Below are 18,798 nucleotides of genomic sequence, written 5' to 3'. Positions count from 1 at the left end.
GCCGCTGACGAGGGCGGCGGTGGGGGGGGGGGGGGGGAGGCGGAGCGCGCGGGCAGGCACGGGGCGGCACGCGGCGCGGCGGGCAGGGCAGGGCCCCGCCCCGCGCCCCAGGCCCCGGGGCCGGCGGGGGGCGCAGCGGCGGCGGGCGGTGTCCCGCCTTCCCCGGGCGGGCGGTCCTGCCGCGCACGTCGGGGCTTGAAACCTCCCCGCGGAGGCACCGGCCAGCCCTGACCCGAGCCCTGCAACACCCCCCCCCCGCGTTGGTTTTTTTTTTTTGGTTATAACTCGCAGTCAGTCTCTGACCGAAATTGCCAAATTTAAGTAAGAGGAAGCGCGAGGGCCTCCATAAAGCAGCATTCCTACAACTCCCGTTTACAAGGGCAGTTGGGAAACGAGGCGCACGTGTCTCCCGACCAGCGATAAAGCTACATCAAACATTGCACAATTCTTCCATAAATACTCACTTGATTTTTTTTTTTTCCTTTAAAGATGAGGCGGGTTTGGCCATGCTCAAACCTCTTGTATTTGCTTCCCAGAGGCATTTGCGTAATCAAGTTATATTGGCACAAGTGTGTGCGCAAACCTGATTTCAAAATCTGACATTTAAGTATTTGTAAAGATTGATTTTGAGCCTTTGTCGAGCCCTACCGTGGGTTACCTGATGAATCCCCAAAAAGCTGCTCAGCTCTCTCGGAGATGGGTTCGGGTTGATCTGCAGGACAGTAAAACCAAACAAAAATCAAGCACGTTTGCACAGACAGGTTCTTCCTACGCAGAATACAGGCGCAGACCAAATTCACACAGATTGTATGTTGGTCTAATACTACAGAAACACTTGTGGTTGTCTGGTGGTGATGAACTACAACTCCGATGAAAGATCAGTTGCTTTCTGTGATTATTCAGCTCAAGAAAGCTGATGTTTCGCTGAAGCCCCTCAGGCCCAACAGATTTTAACCCCTGCGCCTCCTGACGGGCATTTGTGCAGGGGTAGGAAGAAGGAGTAGGGAGGCGACCCGAAGGAAGGGGCGAAGGGCAGAGAGGCACAGAAAGCCGCAGCGGAGCCCCGCAGGACCCATCGCCGGCGGCGAGGGGACACGTCTCCAGGCCACCTCTCTCCTGCCGCCACCGATTCTGGGCCACAGCTGTGCTCTGACCTCGCTGCCAGGGGTCACGGAGCACAGAAGGGGAGCGAGTGCTGCCGCAAGAAGCATTAATGAATCCTTTTTGACACGCTGCCGGAGAGGAGGATGCCTCCCCGAACGGCTGAGGGGTGACACCCCTAGCCCCACGGTCCATCTGCTGCACCAAGTGCGAGTGGGGGACCGGTGGCAGCCGGGAAGGAGCAGACCAAATATCCCCCCCCCATACCATGCCTTAAGTGGAAAAGTAGTTCTAAGATGTTCAGGGTTCTTCTGTCTGCTCAAGTCAACCAGGGACAACCAGGAGTATCGCACCAGGACCGACCCCTGCCATATGCCAGGGATTATCTCCGAGGAACAGACACAGGATAGGCGTACAAAGGTAGCTGGCGTAGAAAGGACCGATCTGGAATGATTATGTCTAATGCAGCATATAAAGCGGTAATTTAACCAGCCGCACCACTACAGTGTTTTAATAACTTGAGCAAAAATTAGGTTTTCTAGACCTGACCCCCGTTGGCCAAAACTATACATTCTCCAGGCAACCCCGTAGCACTGGTACAGCAGACAATTCATTCCTCTCTACAGCTACAGGGATTTAATGCAGTACCTGAGCCACCCTGACATTCTCCTCCCGGTCAGCAGACCTCTCAGAAAGACACCAACACCAGTCACTCTGCCTTCCCCACTCTTTCCTAAATTATGAACATAATGCGGTCAGCGGTTTTGTAACCAATTTTTGTTTTAACAGAAAAGGGTGCGCATGCCTTCTACAGCAGGCATTTCTAGAAAGGTCGGTTCTGTTTCATACATGCTCTGACAAGATCTAAAAAAAAAAAAATTAACATGGAGTTGTTTAAATACGTGCATTAGAACTTTGGATTTATGGCCTAACATTTGGAGAAGTTAATAGAAATTAAAGAAAATACACTGATTATTTGCAAAGGTTTTTGTCACTTTTTTGCTTGTGTCAACAGTGGGATTCATGTAAGAGAACTGGAACCTAGTTCAGCTTAGAGATGTTTATGTCCCGTGCAACTCACCTCTTAAGCTAGAGGAGCTGTGCTTGTCTCACAGGCTTAAGAATTCAGAGGTCTGAGCTCGCATGTAAGGTCTTTCTTGACAAAAAACTTTTCTTTAAAAGGCCCTTACTTTCTCAAATGAGGTCATGTTCTAGGAGTCTTTAATGCACTCCCATTTTGCCTTTAACCTCGAGGCAAACAGAGGACTTAGCAATACGATTTTTTTTTGATTTAAACATGGTCTTTCAGTATGACTACACTCACTGCAGAAGGCCAGGATACCATTCTCACGAGCAGCATTTTTGCTTTTGCAGCAAATTTCACGTGAGCCAGAAAAAACCCCAACCCCAAACCCAATCAGGGTCTCTATATAACTCATCTGAAAGGATTACTGGAGTCTGCTACTTCTGCTTACCTTCAGCATCTATTCAAAAACACAGTTCCAGGAACACAGGAACTAATGAAGACTGCTTTCCTATGGATTTATGCCTGTGATTAATTGCCTCTGTGTCTAAGGTACAAGCTCTAATTGAAGCTAGTCTTATGCCTGGGAACTTACAAATGTCTCTCCCTTATCTGGATTACCATGTATCAGTACAGAATGCAGTTTTCTTCTGATCTTTCTTTCACCTCCACACTTAAAAAAAAGCCACACACAAAAAAACCCACCAAAAAAACCCCTCTGAAAATGTAGTGACTGTGAGGTCTGCCAGATTTGGTTGAAATTCATTAGCTATTCTAAAGCTGAATGACAGAACGATCATGTATGCCATACTTCCACAAGAAAGCGAGAAAGGGTAGTGCCTACTGCACAAAAGCCTGGTTAGTTTTACCACCTGTTTTTGGTGGCAAAGCCTCTGTGAACTACTAACTAATCCCACACTTACTCAAGTTTAAAAAAAGAAAAAAAAAAGCAAGCCATGACTTAAGATGATAATTTTTTTTAAAAAACAGAACACATTATTGAATATTTGTCAGAGTACTAAATAAGCCATTATGCTATTTTGTCAGAAGAATCACAATTTACAAGAAAAAGCACTTTCTCCCTATACCTTTCAAACAAAGCAGACACACAAAAGCAAACCATGTTACTGGGCTTCAATTAAAACAAATAACCATTCAACAGTTTTATCTTAAACTTCACTCAGCTCACTGGACAAAAAAACCCTCCCAACACCCAGTACTTTCCGTATCTAGCATTTGTCTCAGTACTTATCTCAAACACGGAAAAGTGAATTTGTTTTAAGTACCGTTTTTTTCTCCTCTGAGTATTAAAACTCTTTTGGTGTGTGGTGTTTTTTTTTTTTTTTTAGCAACATACCTGCTCTTCCCTTTAGAAGTCCTGTTTTGGAAGCTTGCACAACCCGAAGTTGAAGTTACATTACATTTTCTTGATCTCCAAAACTTGTCTGTAATTGGCACGTGAAAAATACAATATACTGTTGCTTTGTTGCAGCATTTTACTATTGCAGTATGTACTTGCCACTTCCCTCATGCTCCTAGGGGACTTCCAAATACAGCAGACATGTGGATACAATTTCTTTTTAATTCTGTTTTTGCAAGAAGTCATGTAATCACCTGTATCTTCAATTATTCTTCCCTAAAAAGATGACAGTTGAAATTACTGAATGTTTTCCCTGCAATGGAAAGCTGCCTCTAGCTTTATATTTTCCTGTTGACATGTTGGTCGTGCATCAGCATTTACCACAATAATTCTTCAGGTCATAAAACACTCATTTGGGGGAAATCTTGGTTAAGCAAAGGAGCAATTGTTTTTAAAAAAAAGCTACCACTACTTATGAAAATCATGTCAGACAATGAAATTTTAGTATTTTTCACTGTCTTAAAAAAAAAAAAAAAAAAAAAAAAAAGAAGTCAAGTCACTACAGACATCTGAAGTAAATCTCTTTCCTGACAACTTGAATTATTCAGTGGGATTTCATCTCTGCGGAACTTCCTTGAAAATATAGGAAAATTTATCTTAACTGTCAACTTTGCAAGAGACACCAAAAGGAGTTTAAACAATCCTTGCAAAAGCTTACAGCTGAACAAGCCAAATTGACAAAAATACATATTTTCTAAGATGTGTATTTCATTTCTTCGGAACTTGGTGGTGATGTACTTTCAGTATTAATCACATAGTGTGAAATCACACTCATTTAAGAGTTGATGAGCAATCAAAATTTGTCATGATCAGTCACGGGTTTTTTGCATAAGGGACTATACATCCTAGGCCTGAGACAAACATACTTTCACTTTGAAAAGAAGTCACTTTTGAAAGCATTTTTGCCTTACCCTAGACATCAGCAAATAAATGGATTATTTTTTTCATCCTAGCTTTTGACAGTTTGTTTAGTTATATGGGAGTATGGAGTAAGTTGCAGAACTGTAAAGCAGTCATACACTCAAATCAATATTCTGAGGCACAAGACATCCATAATGGCCTGATAATCACAATATAAAACTATACTATCGGTCAATTTACAACAACGCTTTTAAAAATGCCTACTAAAGCAGTCCAGGCATACCTGAGACTTCAAAAAATCTAAGGACAGTTTTGAAAACAGGTAATTCCTGGTGAGTGTGAAGACTTGCATGTGCATCCCTAACCTGCTCAAGGCTGAAACCCTCACTGCTGCGCCTCTGAGGCAGTCCGGAAAGGTGCTTTTCATCCAAAGAAACGATTCCCTCTTCGTTTACCAAATTTTTCCTTCAGGCAAATATGGCTGTGTTCACAGAGACAGGCAACATCTTTTGCTAGATAAACTCACAGAGCTGCGGAAGAGAAAGGGGATTAAAAAAACCCAACAAACAGCAAACAAACAGGGAAGCGATAAGCAGACAAGCTTTTGTGTGCACAAAGCCATTGTTAATGCAACCTGGATCCTCACACTTCTTGCCTTTGCTGAATGCCCAAGCTTCAGAAGCTCCATGCGATCTGGATTTTCTGGCGAGGGAGGAGAAATAAAACCACAGGCACAGAGGCAGAAGGGAACAGATATGGACAGATATTCAAGGTTACCTGAGAATAAAGCAGATCTAATGTTAGCTGTTTGCTTGAAAGTACTTTCTTTTGTGCAAGTCTACAGCTGAGTTATGTCATTCAGACCAACAGCCTTGTTTGAGACACAGCATTGACTGCCGTGCAAGTTTCACGACTCTTTTCCCTAGGAGCACATAGAATTAAAAAGGGTGCTAGAAGTGGTAGCAAAATCTGACAGAAGCCTTTCCTAATTTAACAGAGTTAAATTATTTCCCATTTATATGTAGAAATTAAGAAAACCACCATCAGCAAGTATCTCTTGCCATTTGTAGTAACAGTTCACAAAACATGTAATTTAAAATTCACTGTTTTACAGGCACCCTATCATTTCTGATGTCTCAGTATCTTAAGAGGAATACATAGAGGGGAAAAACACTGTATTAACCTTTAAGTGATGCATATTTAACTAAGATGTTTTTGGACTAGCAAAGAAATGACAATGCAAGTTAAAAAATAAAGCTCTTGTCCTGGTTTCGGCTGCAATAGTTAATTTTCTTCCTAGTAGCTAGTATAGTGCTGTGTTTTGGATTTAGGATGAGAATAATGTTGGTAACACACTGAGGTTTTAATTGTGGCTAAGCAGTGTTTATACTAAGCAAAGGACTTTTCAGCTTCTCACACTGCCCTGCCAGCAGAGGCTGGGAGTGCACAAGAAGTTGGGAGGGGACACAGCCAGGACAGCTGACCCAAACGAGCCAAAGGGGTATTCCATACCATATTACATCATGCCCAGTACATAAACTGGGGGAAGGTGGCCGCGGGGCACCATGGCTCGGGGATTGGCTGGGCATCAGTCAGCGGGTGGTGAGCAATTGTATTGTGCATCACTTCTTTTGTATATTCTATTATTATTTTCCCTTCCTTTTCCATCCTATTAAACTGTCTTTATCTCAACCTACGAGTTTCACTCCCCCCCCGCCCCTTCTCTCCCCTATCCCACTGCAGGGGGGGAGTAAGCAAGCAGCTGCATGGGGCTTAGTTGCTGGCTGGGGTTAAACCACAACAGTTCCTTTTTTTTTTTTTTTTTTTTTTTAAAAAAAAAAAACAACCAACAGGAGAAGTGAAGCTACCCAGCATAAGCAGCTGAAATTGACTGAGACACACCAATAAAGCAGTAGGGAGACAAGCCGATTTTGCACTGACTGGTCCTTGCAAAGTCAGACCAGTTCTAGGCACACATCAGTTCGGTGCAGTGACTGTGCAAGTTTCAGCAATACAAATTCTTATACCTGCTGAAGACCTGAGCCAAGATACCAGGCATGTAAAAGCACATAAGATTTGGCATAAGTTTTAAGAACATAATAAAACAGGATATGTTTTCCTGTTTAAATGCTTAACTACATAAATGCATACTTACCTAATACCTTTCCCGTTAAGCCAAGTAGTCTCTACAAATTGCTCTAACTAGGCATAGCTTCCTCAGTAAAGGAATGCACCCAGCTAGATGGTTTGTACACAGAGATACAGATACATATACACACACATGCATTTGACACATTCAGTTTAAGAGTTATGAACAAATTATACTAATTCCTACCTGTAACATGGAGATTGATGCCCACTAAGGAGGCAGGGGGAGAGCATCTTTTTAAATACATTAGCATGCAATTGCTCATTCAATGAAAATGGAGCTTAAGGGGGAGCAGAGGGGAACACCCACAGTTGTTCAAACCTGTGGGTTTTCAACCACAGTTCAGAGAAGTTTTGGGGAACTTTCCCAGAGGGACAGAAGATTTTTAGTTATTCAACTCAATGCTAATGTTCCCTTTATAAAACTTTGAAACTGCCTGGCTTTCTGCTTTACCCTAAGGCATCTGCTGTCTGATTCAGTGGACCTATTCACACACAGAAAAGCATAAAGAAAAATTTCCTGTGGATTTAGAATTTTGAAGCAATCTCTGATACTACAACAAACACTGACAAATAAAACAGACTGTTGTTTCACTGTGAGATATGACAGTTCACATCAACATTCATATCCTCCTGAAGCAGGATGTACTACTGCAACACCTTTCCATTATATCTCTATTAAGACATGTAGTATTGGCATGCTTCTTTGGTCCAGCTATATCATATGGACTGAATTTGCCAAGTGTCTATATGCTATTTCATCCTAATAAGAAGTTATTAATCAAGCTTTAATTGAGGAAGCAATGTTTAACTACTACAGCAACTACAGGTTATCTCATGCCAAGTTTAATACAAGAAAGATTTTCAAATTCACTAAAGACTCACACCAACTGCATGGTTTCATGCAGCTGAGCTAATATGCATTCAACTATCAAGTTTGAAAAATTTAGCAAAGTGGTACCATTTCTCCCCAAACCAGATGCTTCTAAAGCACTGGCTGAAACCATAAGGTCGGTGGTCTCCTTTTGTGGAGGTGACACTGGAGTGTCCTTAACACGCCCCTGCCCCCACCCTCCCCTTTTTAGGGGTTTGAGAATCTGAAAAGGATAGTGTGTAGTAGGTGAGGTCACTTGTGGGAAGGCAGAGTCTGTCAGATGCAGAAAGGTATTCTCTTCATATTCAGGAACTTGCTTGGTTCGGGTCTACAGAAAACAACTGAGTTACTGGCGGATGTCTTCCCATGGCACGACCAATGCTAACACATTCCAGAAACCAATCAATCTTTTCCCCCTCCTCCACCTCCCTGCTAGTTCAGGCCTCTTCCCCAGTACCAGCTTGTGAAGGTAAATATTTGTCATTTTATAACAAAATCATACACTGTACTTGATCTATCCCTTTCCTCTGAAAAAGTCTCATAAGAATAAGCTTAATTATATACACTCTAAACCAAATGCGGCTACTTGAAGAACAAACACCATCCCATGTTGTATTATCTTTTGTTATTAAAAAAAGCCAAGAGGAAACCCTTGGTAAGAGTGGAGCATATTAATTATGACAAGACATCATGACATACCAGTTGAGATTTAAAGGCCGCTAATAACACTTTTTGTAGTAATTAGTGCAAGATAGTTATCCCACATAAACAAATATTTGATGGTAGACTTCAGTGATAAAACAATTCACTTGATGACATTTACATATAAATACACATAAATAAAAACCTATGCAATTTAGGTTTGTAGTTAACAAAAAGCATGGTCTGAAATGAATTAAATGTAACTGTATCTAGCTGGATCAAAGCTCTTCCTCTAATGATACTCAAGTATATGGGGTATGAAAAGCATAATTTTACAATTCTCAATTTAGTAAAGCACTACTCTATAAAACAGAATCATGAAAACAGCTCTTACATTTTAATGTAAAGTATAAAATTGTATATTTACATTTACATACACTTTACTGAACTACATTGGGTAGCTCACGGTAAAAAAAAACATCCCTTTTTGAAAATCGTTCAAAAAATACATCAACTGCAGATATGATCAAAAGTTACTAAGTTAGCAGCTGACATAACATCTGTAGTAAAAATATATTTTAGGAAAATACCTGGAAAAATCTAAACACCAATAAACACTTTAAAAACTATTTTTGAAGTAAAAATTGTAGCAAAAACCAGAACACACTAGCTAGGATAACAGGAACTATTGCATACTGCTCTTTAAGAGCCATGTAGCGACTTAGAACAGAAGCAGCAGGAGTTTTGTGATGTAACAAAGTGGAAACCGGAGGAAAATAGGAAACCAGTTATCTAACTTCTCTCTATGTTTATTACCATTCTTACTGGGAGAAGTATAAGAAAAAGATGAGAGAATCCCTCTCACTGAGCACATCCTCCATCAAAGGCTAAAACAAATTGGTAAAAGGAACCCAATTTCAAGAGCCTTGGACCCAAAACTTAAAAACATTTACCGTATGTACTTACAGTTCAATGGACAATAAATCAGATTATTACACTACAAGTTGCAGGTTAACTTTAAGAGTTAACACTCCTTTGCAATATGAAGTGCTTTTTAATATATATATCTATATATTATATAGATATTTGTAAAATACACGTGCAGATTTGATAGAACAAACTGTAGAAATAACTTTCTCGAGTCTTTTCTTCCCATTAACAGATCTTTATCTCCTACACAAGGAGTTTCAGGATTCAACAAGGATTTCCACAATATGATCAAGCTCATTAAGATCAGATTTACAATTAGAGTTAGAAGCTGTAGCTGTGGGAGAAGAAAACGTTTCAAGCCCATCACAGTGTCCCATTTTTGAGTTGCTCATCATGCCTGTTAACATAGTATCAAGATCATAGTAAGAATTGTCAACTTCTGAAAACAGATCTTCAACAGAATTAGGACTTTTATTCTCCAGTGTCTCAAATATTTGATCTAATGATTTTTGAAAGTTTCCTTTATTTTCTTGTGGATTCTCCATTTCCCACACATTGCTCTGCAGGTTTCTCGGAACTTGCACTGAAGGGGCTGTTGACATAGTTTCTGAACTATCTTGTGCCTGGTCACCCTCAAAGTCTTTATTAAAAGTAGTATAGCCTGGAACATGCTTTCCCTCAGCTTGTTCCCTAGATGAACGACAGAGGATATCTGTTGAAACAAGACGATCCAGGGATGCCTGCCCTGTACTCTGTGTATTTATCATCTGCCAAGTCCCATCTTGAGTCATTTCCTCTTGGATCTGCCGTACCGTGTTGGCTATAAGTACCGAACGACAAAGGTTAGGTTCAACCAGCATGTGACACAGCTGAAGTTTAACCAAGGACATATCTAAAAGTGACTGCCGCTGAAGATTATATGAAGGAATAGCCTTAATACCAGCCAGAGTTCCTTCAATATCTTCTTCACCATCAAAACATTTTCTCTTTAATCCTCGCACAAACATTGTGTCCTGTTAAAAAAAATAAAAAAAAATTCTTGTACAACGTAAACAGCTCGAGAGAGGTGAAAAGAAAGACTAAAAAAACAAACCAGAAAACTTTAAACAGCAAATTCTTTTAAGATAGAAACATCAGAATTGTCATACCAGGTTATAGAATGGCCAGTGTGGTACAACAGGGGTCAGGAACATGTGGACTGGGTCCCAAAGACGGCACTGGGGAACCAGGGGTGAGCAGGTCCACAAGTCATGGCATCGGAGAGAGGCAGGGGCTTCCAGCTCCTGGCTCCCATTAACCTCCACACTGGATGGAAGTCAGGAGCCGCTGCTTCGCACAGAAGCAAACATCCCAACGGCTGTATTTCACCTACTGGAGAGGCAGTTTCTCCTCGCTCCTCCCAAGTTTCTACTGGCATGCTTAACCTCTAATTTTGGAAATAAAAATACAACCTGGCATACCATCTTTAAAAGTTTTGACCCCTCCAGAACATCAACATGCCTAACAGAGTAACACGAAAAAAATACCATGGGCAGCATACTTGAAAAGGTTAGCTTATTTTGGCTACAGGGCGAGTAAGATTTACATTTGTTCCATATAACTTGAGACATTCAACTGAGGTGCCTAAAGCAGTCCTTCTGGTTCCCTCACTCAGGTGAGTAAATGAACTGTGTAATTCCAATATGAATTGTGCAAGTCCAATAAGGATAGGGACAGTCATCCTCTGTACGGGCTTCTGTACTTCTTTCCCAGTTGACTGTAAGAAAGCAAAATTCCCACATTCCTAGTTTAGGTTCTCCAGCTAAAAATAAGTGGGGAGCATCCAGGTTTCTCATTATTTACATCTAAAAATCACTCGCTGAATTTTCCAAGGTATGACTTTCAAGCACTAGCCTCCAGATCTTCTTCTGAATTGCACTAATTTTGACAGCAGTGCCCCATGCAAATATTGCAGGTGATCTCTTGAAATACAAAGTAACTTTTTTCTTTTTTTTAAATGCAATAGATGTCACTTCTTTTCATCTTATAAAAATTAGGCTGCAGATGAAAGCTGGTACCTGATCTTTACATTCATGCACCTTTGTTATGTCCCTTCTGAGTCTTCTGTCCTTAGAATTCCTGTTTACCCAATATTTGGGTATTTTTTTTAACGTAGTGACCCAAACAAAACAAAGTTTTTCAACTAAAAGGTGATAAACCCAAAAAAACTATTGCAGTGTCTTTCTATATCATTTTCCATTTCCCAAGGTAAGACCTAACCTCTGCCTTGCTTTTCTGGTTGCTACAGTATGTTCCACATATTTTCAGGGAGCTCTCTCTCAGCTTTTTCAGAGTCACTAAAAATCCACCAAAGTGCAACAACACTGTTCCTTTCGAAATACACTACATACTTATCTACTCTGAAAACCTGGGGATAGCACAGCAGCCAGATAAACATTTGGTCTGACTCTGTACAATACTTCTTACATTGCTGTATATATCCATGAAATAACCTTTTTTTGTATTCGCCAACTCTTAAAGATTTCTTTCCACTGAAGGTACAAAACTCTTTAGAAATCATAATACACAGAGACTACAATATAGAATATATGAACTTGGTCTTATGGTCATTTTTCATAGACTTCTTCAAAGCTATCCAAGGATTACCAATATATTAAATGCTTTGGAAGTTTCTTTTAAAAGTTTCTCCCGTAACCTAACATATTTGCATTATTCCCATTAAATACAACCCAAGTTTTTGCTTGATAGTGCCTTTCCTGGATTTTTAGGTATTCCTGCAAACTTCGTATCAGAGGATATACCATTTAATTTTTCCTACAAAGTTGTATGTACAGTGATTCCTAAACACACACGCACCATGTGAAACTTGACCTCTAGAAATATCTTTTGGGTCTACTAATCAACCATGTATGACTATGTCATCAAACATTAAACACTCTGTGCAGAGTTTGAAGCTTCTTTTATTTCAACTTATATTCTTGTGAAGAATAATTAAAACTTCAATTGAACGTTAACCTGGTTTTCATACATCTACTACTTGGCATTTAAATGCCTTCTAAGGCAAATCAACAGAAGAACAGGACACAGCAGAAAACTAGAAAACATACACTTGGGTGTGTAGCAGCAGAGGAAAACATGTTTACAGATTCTTAAAGGTAAACCTTTCACAGCATTCACTGGATTTTTTCCTGTAACACTTACTTCCAATTAGTATCTTACATCATAAAAACAGTTCTTTGTCACCCTGTTCCTAAGACTGCACAAAATAACAGATTACAGTTTCATTTAAGAAGCAAAAAATTACATACCAGTAATTGTGTTTGATGCAGTCCTTCCTCTTCTCCCATGCTACTGAGCAAGAGTCCATACAGTAAAAGTTAAGAGCACCACCTACCAAGCACCGGGAAGGAAGATGTCAGGCAAGTACAGGAGGTGCAGAACAAAATAGTTTCCCATTTCAGAAACTTATACATCTCTCTTTTCAATTGTTTCAGTATCTCTATCCTCACAACACTCCTACAAACTTGAATAGTACTATTAAACCCAATTTACAGCTAGAGCACAAAGGTGATTTGCCCGACAATACACCCAAAATCTGCAGCAGGAGAAGGAAACTGCCAGTTTTAAGTCCAAGTCCTAGGCTGTTACCCTGACCTTTGGACCAGCCTCTCCCTTATCCCTATGCCTTTGCCATTTGAAGAGCAAACAAAATCTTTAGCGATCATCTGAAAAATTTAAATGCACACAAAAGCATACTGAAAGGAAGTCTTCGTTACTTTTATCACAAAACTATACAGTTTTCACCTTTGTTGTACAAAACCATGTATCACTGTAGCATTTAGAGAAAAAGAGCAAGCACACACAAATATAAAACTGAAACACAGCAAAACCAGGCAGGATTTTCCTTTACCAGCACAGAAACTATGACTAAGATTTACTTTGCAAGATGACAATAATGAAAGTAATGACAGTAATTAAATTGTTTTAACTATAAAAGCTGAGTTTTTAAAACACATTTAAGGCAAAATAAGATTTGATATACCAAATACAACTACCAAACACATGCAACAATTCCTTTAATTACTGAAACCTAAAAGAATCCTCTGTTTCAACAGGCTACAAAAACTTATACGATAAAATATGAAAACAATTCAGATACTTTTCTAGACATGTCTGTACAGTACAAGACAGTTCAGTGTCTGCAACTTAAGTACATACCTCAAAAAGAAACAAGTAAAAAGGATGCATATGGACATCTATTTTTATTTTCTATTGTGGCTGGTAATAAAAAATACTTGAAGAGTGCTTGCTCTCAAAATTGGGAGGGAAGGAGATGGTCAACAAAGGACTTGGAGGGGCAGCAAACACATTTTTCTCAAGAAACTGCATACTTGTTAAAATACCACAACAAAAACCCCACCTTAAACACTCTCAAGCCAAAATCTTTTGACTCGATCTCAAAATATTCAGACTAAAATGCTGTTATGTCATGGAAACGGTATTTCAACCAACTCGTAGTCTCATTCTCTTATACAGACTGAGCTCACAGCAACATTCAAGAGAGGGTCATGAAGCATATGAACTACAACTCCAGTGAGACACCATAGTGTCAAGTCAATAAAGTATTTATTTCTGTCAAACACCTTATGATGCTGTAAAAGTTCAGAAGTTTTTGCTCCCTGGGTATACTTTCAAAACACTCTATAAATGAAGGGCAATCTCTCTGACAGCCTGTATATGGTAACTATTTGAACCCCCGAATTCCCAATAGGTATGCTTATAGTTTTAGGGTAGGTGACAAGGGCATAAACTTTGTTTAAAGAAAAACCCATCCAAACAAAAACCCACAAAAACCCCACAACCACGGATAAAGATGATGCAGTCACGAGAACAATAAATGAAAATATTTTCTGGTGCTGTTTTGGATATCTGACAATTTTAGAGGAAGAGGCTTTGACCGTTTGCCTCCCAAAATAGCAGACTGATAGAGGAGGGGACTGGTGACCGGAACACATGAGTTCTTGGCAAAAGAGCCATTATCACATCCACAAACGAAAAGACATAGGGGATGTTGGCAGACCAGTCCAGTCTATTAGCATACTAAAGAAGGAAACAGTTTGCCCATGCAATGTAAAAATGCATAAGACCTGCTGCATGTGATTCCAGGTTCTTCTGTAGAGCAATAAACAAACCATGTGGACCTGTGTTAGCATAAACTTAAAGAATATACCCATCACAGCACTTATTTCTATTAGGTGGCATATGAGCATGCCTCAGAACCTAAGTTCTCAGTAAAAAAAAAAAAAAAAAAAAAAAAAATTTAACTTCATAGCCATTATCAGATGCAATTAAAACCTTGCAAATAAAAAACCTTCCCCAGACTTCCCTGCACTATCTCCAACAAGGACTCATCTCAAGAAAGTATGAAGTTCAAAACCTAATTGATTAAAATATATTTCTCTATTGATTTACATACTAACATACTCAAAACGGTATTAGCCATTGTGTAAAACCTCTTGGTACAGGAGAGCAAGATTGCTGCTGCTTTGGAGTCAAAGTGTTCAAAATTCTCTGATAATTTCAAGCAGCATCTGTCTCTGTCCAAGAGGCAATGTCTAGACTAGCTGTATCACCTCTCTTCTTCCACTATCAGAGTCTCAAGAGCCCAAACTTAGCGTGTTTAACTTAAGCACTGTTTGAAATAGCTGTACAAAAAGAGCTGTCAAGGAGACAACAGCTATCTGTAGCATAATACAGTATGAAAAAAAGGAGTTTCTGTGGGTTTTGGTGGGGGTTTTTTGGTTTTGTTTTTTTTTTAATAGTAGCACAGGGAGCACGTATTATGTAATTCATTAAAAGTTTTGCTTTGGGGATTGACAAATGCTCAGTCTGCTTTACAAACAAGGATCAAATTTCAAGCACCAATTCTTACTACAGCATCAACTTAAACATTCCAGATTCACACTCAATTCAGATTCATGTAGAAATATGCTGCCCAAGATATACTTAAGTACTCAAGGGGAAAAGTCGCTTCCTAAGAGTTGGGGTAATAGAGAAGATGGAAAATTTTAGCACTGTTCACCTTTACGAGAAAGCAGACAAGAACTACCTAGGCAAGTGCTGGAGGTTCACTTAAGCAAGATGCTTTTTGTACAGATGTAAGTATAGTGATGATGGTTAGCATGGGAAGGTTAGAAGGTATTGTATCTCCCCTCTACCACTCTAATCATCCTCATGATCTAATTCATCTTCATCACAAAGATGATGAGAGGGCTGGAGCACCTCCCCTATGAGGACAGGCTGAGAGAGTTGAGGTTGTTCAGGCTGGAAAAGAGAAGGCTCCGGGGAGACATTATAGCAGCCTTCCAGTACCTAAAGGGAGCCTCCAGGAAAGCCGGAGAGGGACTTTTTACAAGGGCATGTAGCGATAGAACAAAAGGTAATGGTTTTAAACTGAAAGAGGGTAGATTTAGATTAGATATATGAAAGAAATTCTTTACTGTGAGGGTGGTGAGGCACTGGAACAGGTTGCCCAGAGAAGTTGTGGATGCCCTATCCCTGGGAGTGTCCAAGGCCAGGTTGGATGGGGCTTTGAGCAACGTGGTCTAGCGGAAGGTGTCCCTGCCCATGGTGGGGGAGGGTGGAACTACGTGATCTTTAAGGTCCCTTCCAACCCAAACCATTCTACGATTCCATAATCCCCCCCCCACCGCAAAACTGTCATTTATAACAACTGTGATAAGAAATCAAAGCTACGTGTAATGGTGAAAAGAAGATGGAAAGCCAGGTACTCCTCTTTAGGCATGCATATGTGTGTGTACGGTGGTGTTGAGTTACAAGGTGGGCTGCAGACACAGCAGAGGGCTGGTAGGGCCAGAAACATCCCTATTCGGACTGGGACAAAGGCACCTATAAAGCACCGAGGTTTGGTCCACCCCCCGGGCGTAGGGGGCTAGCAGGCACCTCTCCAGGACACGAGGGCTTCGGGAAAAGGCACTAGCTCCCGAGGAAAGGCAGGCTGGGAAGCCGGGGCAGCCGCACGCCCAGGGCAGGGGCGACGGCAGGCGGTGCGAGGAGCAGAAAGCTCGTGGAAACGCAGACGACGGAGGCCCGTGGCCGGGGCGGCTGAGGCCGGGGGTGGGGGGCGGCCCGCCAGAACCGGCGGGGAGAGGCGTGCCCGGCGGGCGCGGCCGGGGCGGGGAGCGAGCCCCGGCGGACGGAGGCTGGGGGAGGGAGCGCGGCGGGGGCCGAGGCGGGGTTGAGCCGCGATGCGTGCGCTGGGGGAGCCGGGGGAGGTCCCCAGGCACGGCACGCCGGCGGTGGGAGGGCAGCGGCGCCACGGCGTGCGGCGGCGCCGGAAGGGTGCCCGGGGGTGGAGGAGCGGGCGATGGGAGTGCGCGGCTGGGGAAGGGACCGAGCGGAGGAGAGGGGCGCCCGGCGCCGACGGGCAGACGGGCCCCGGTCCCCCCCCACCGCCCCTCAACGCTCCAGCGGTGCGCGCGTGGCCGCCAACGGCCCCGCGCGGCAGTTACTCACCGTCCCGCGCTCCCGGCAAACGGCCCGCCGCCATTTTGAATCGGCTCCCTCCTCCGCGGGCTCCGCCGCCACCGGCTCCCCGCCCGCGCCGTCCCCAGCAGGAGCCCCGGGGGAGGCGGGCGGCTCCGGGGGGCCACACGCCGCGCCCGACCCAGCCCAGCCCAGCCTGCCGTACTCACCACCTCGCCGCCGCTGCTGCTGCCGCCGCCGCCTGCCAGCGCGGGAGCCCCCGCTCCGCCTCACCGACCGCTCCGCGCTTGAGGGAGGGGGCGGGGCTGGTCCCTACGGTTGGCCCCGCCTCCCCCCGCCCGCCATCTTATTGTCAAAGCCCACAAAGGAACTCGCTTCCTCCCCCACCCCCGTCTTCCCGCTGGGGGACGGGCCTGCCCCGGCAGCCACGCCTACAAGGGAACGGCAGCTGCTATTGGCCGCCGCCGAATCGCGCAGACGCCGCTCACCACTGCGATTGGCGGCGCCGTTGCCACGGCGCCCGGCCTCTCCCGCCCCCCCCCAGGCACCGCCCACGGGAGGCTGCGAGGTTGCCGCGGCGGCCGAGCCCTTCCCCTCGGCCCTGAGAGGCTGGCGGGAGGCGGAGGCGGGGGGCGAGGCGGAGCCCCGATTTCAAACGGCAGCCAGGGGCCCGCGGCGCGTCTGGGCTCCCGGCCACGGGCTCCGGCGGGAACAGGTTCAGACCTGGCCCCGCTGCAGCCCGCGGGGAGCCGCAAGGAGCGGGGGGCGGCCACCCACCCCCGGGCCGCGGCGCGCCGCCTTCCCCCGCTGGGCCCGGCCGCTCTCTGCCGTCAGGCGCCGCTTCCCTCAGGGCCGGGGGAGCCCCCGGCGCCAACCGCTGCCGGCCCGCCCTCGCAGCCGCTTCCCCCCCCCGCCCCGGTGCGGCCGCCCCGCGGGGGGTGCCAGGCCTCATGACTCCATTAGCAAGGCCTGTGGCATTTCCTGTTTGGGCCCGGCTTCGCAGCCCCGCGTCTCGGAGTCAGAGGACGGGGAAGCCGCTTCCTCGGGGCGAGGGGAAGGGGTGAAGCTTCGCACCCCTCAGGAAGCCGCTGTCCCAAAAGCTCCAACCGCCCTGCTGAGCGAAAAAAAAAAAAAAAAACAAAAAAAAAAAAACAACCCCGAAAGCTTTGAACGCTGCGGTGACTTCAGCTCGATGCTGCTGCACATCTGCAAGTACTTAGGCCGGCCGAGCGTTCCTCGGTCGCTTTCCCGGTCTTGCAGCTACGTGCCGGCTGTCTCCAAAGCAGGCAGAAGGGGAGGTCGGGGGGGGAGCCGGGCTTGTCCTGGCTGCGGCTGCCGGCAGAGAGCCGCAGCGGCACGGCAGCTGCTGCCTCCAGCCTGCGGCTCGGGCAGGGGGAGCATCTGCTGCCCGCGGTGGGGCGAGGAGAGAAAGAAAATGGAGAAAGGGTGGGCTAGGCACCGCCGGGGGCGATCAACGGGGCTTGGGGCTGAGGGTCGGTACGAAAGGCTGTAAAACAACAGAGCTGTAGCTTGACACGGGAAAGCTGGAGGAAATAGCATTTCCATAGCGAAGCAAGATCTGCTTTTGGGACAAGGCAGGTTACAAAGTGCAGTATTTCCCCTTGTGTTTTTTACAGTTCCTTGCAGCGTGTTTGTGGCATCATGGTGCAAAAATACGAGTCAAAACTTTGAAAGAACAAGTCCACAAAGAGAGAGATTCTCATGCTCTATTCAGCTTGACATTGGCTGCCTCTAGTTTGGCTGCAAAGAATTAAACTAGGGAATCCCGCAACAAACCCTGCAAGAACCTTTGAGCCTCTCTGGACTTCCCTCTTGAGGCGCTGTGAGTGTGGTTCCTTGGAGGGTCACTGCTGGAAGAGTTTATTGGGTTTACTCTTTCTAGTGGTAGCATCATCTGCATAGTAAGGTACATAAGTCCCCTCTCCTTATCTTTTTTTTTTTTCTTTTAGATACAATGAGAGAGAGTCTTGACATTTTTGGTTTGTGGTTTGATTTTTTTTTTCCTAATAAATCCTCCAGTGAAATGAGATGATGTCTGATGGCTTAAAAACTATATCATCTATGTTTCTGATTAAGCCACTGAAAGAAAAATTGTGAAAGGTTCTCAGCACTGCGCCTCCTTTGAAAAGCTGAGAAACTATGTCTCATCGAGGTATGACCAGATTTGATTATTCTCTGGAGAAAACAACTCTCATGTCTCACACATGTGAGAAACAAAACTTGAAAAGTCAAAATGGAAAAATCTGGACAGACCTATGCAAAACAATACAG

General features: G+C 44.0%; 1 protein-coding gene across 1 annotated transcript; it reads right to left on the bottom strand.

Annotated features, from left to right (window-relative positions):
• Positions 1–8,038: 8,038 nt before the first annotated feature.
• CDCA4 (cell division cycle associated 4) lies at positions 8,039–16,842 on the bottom strand. Its single transcript, XM_029999915.2, is given in 5 exon segments — positions 8,039–10,013; positions 10,149–10,255; positions 10,258–10,426; positions 12,309–12,390; positions 16,716–16,842. Coding segments are annotated over 4 exon segments (1,071 nt in total). The 5' UTR covers positions 12,348–12,390; positions 16,716–16,842; the 3' UTR covers positions 8,039–9,257.
• Between the last annotated feature and the right edge of the window lie 1,956 nt (positions 16,843–18,798).

The sequence above is a fragment of the Aquila chrysaetos genome, chromosome 2 (assembly GCF_900496995.4).
Source record: "Aquila chrysaetos chrysaetos chromosome 2, bAquChr1.4, whole genome shotgun sequence".
NCBI lineage: Eukaryota > Metazoa > Chordata > Aves > Accipitriformes > Accipitridae > Aquila > Aquila chrysaetos.
This window is presented reverse-complemented; position numbering and strand designations above follow the sequence as displayed.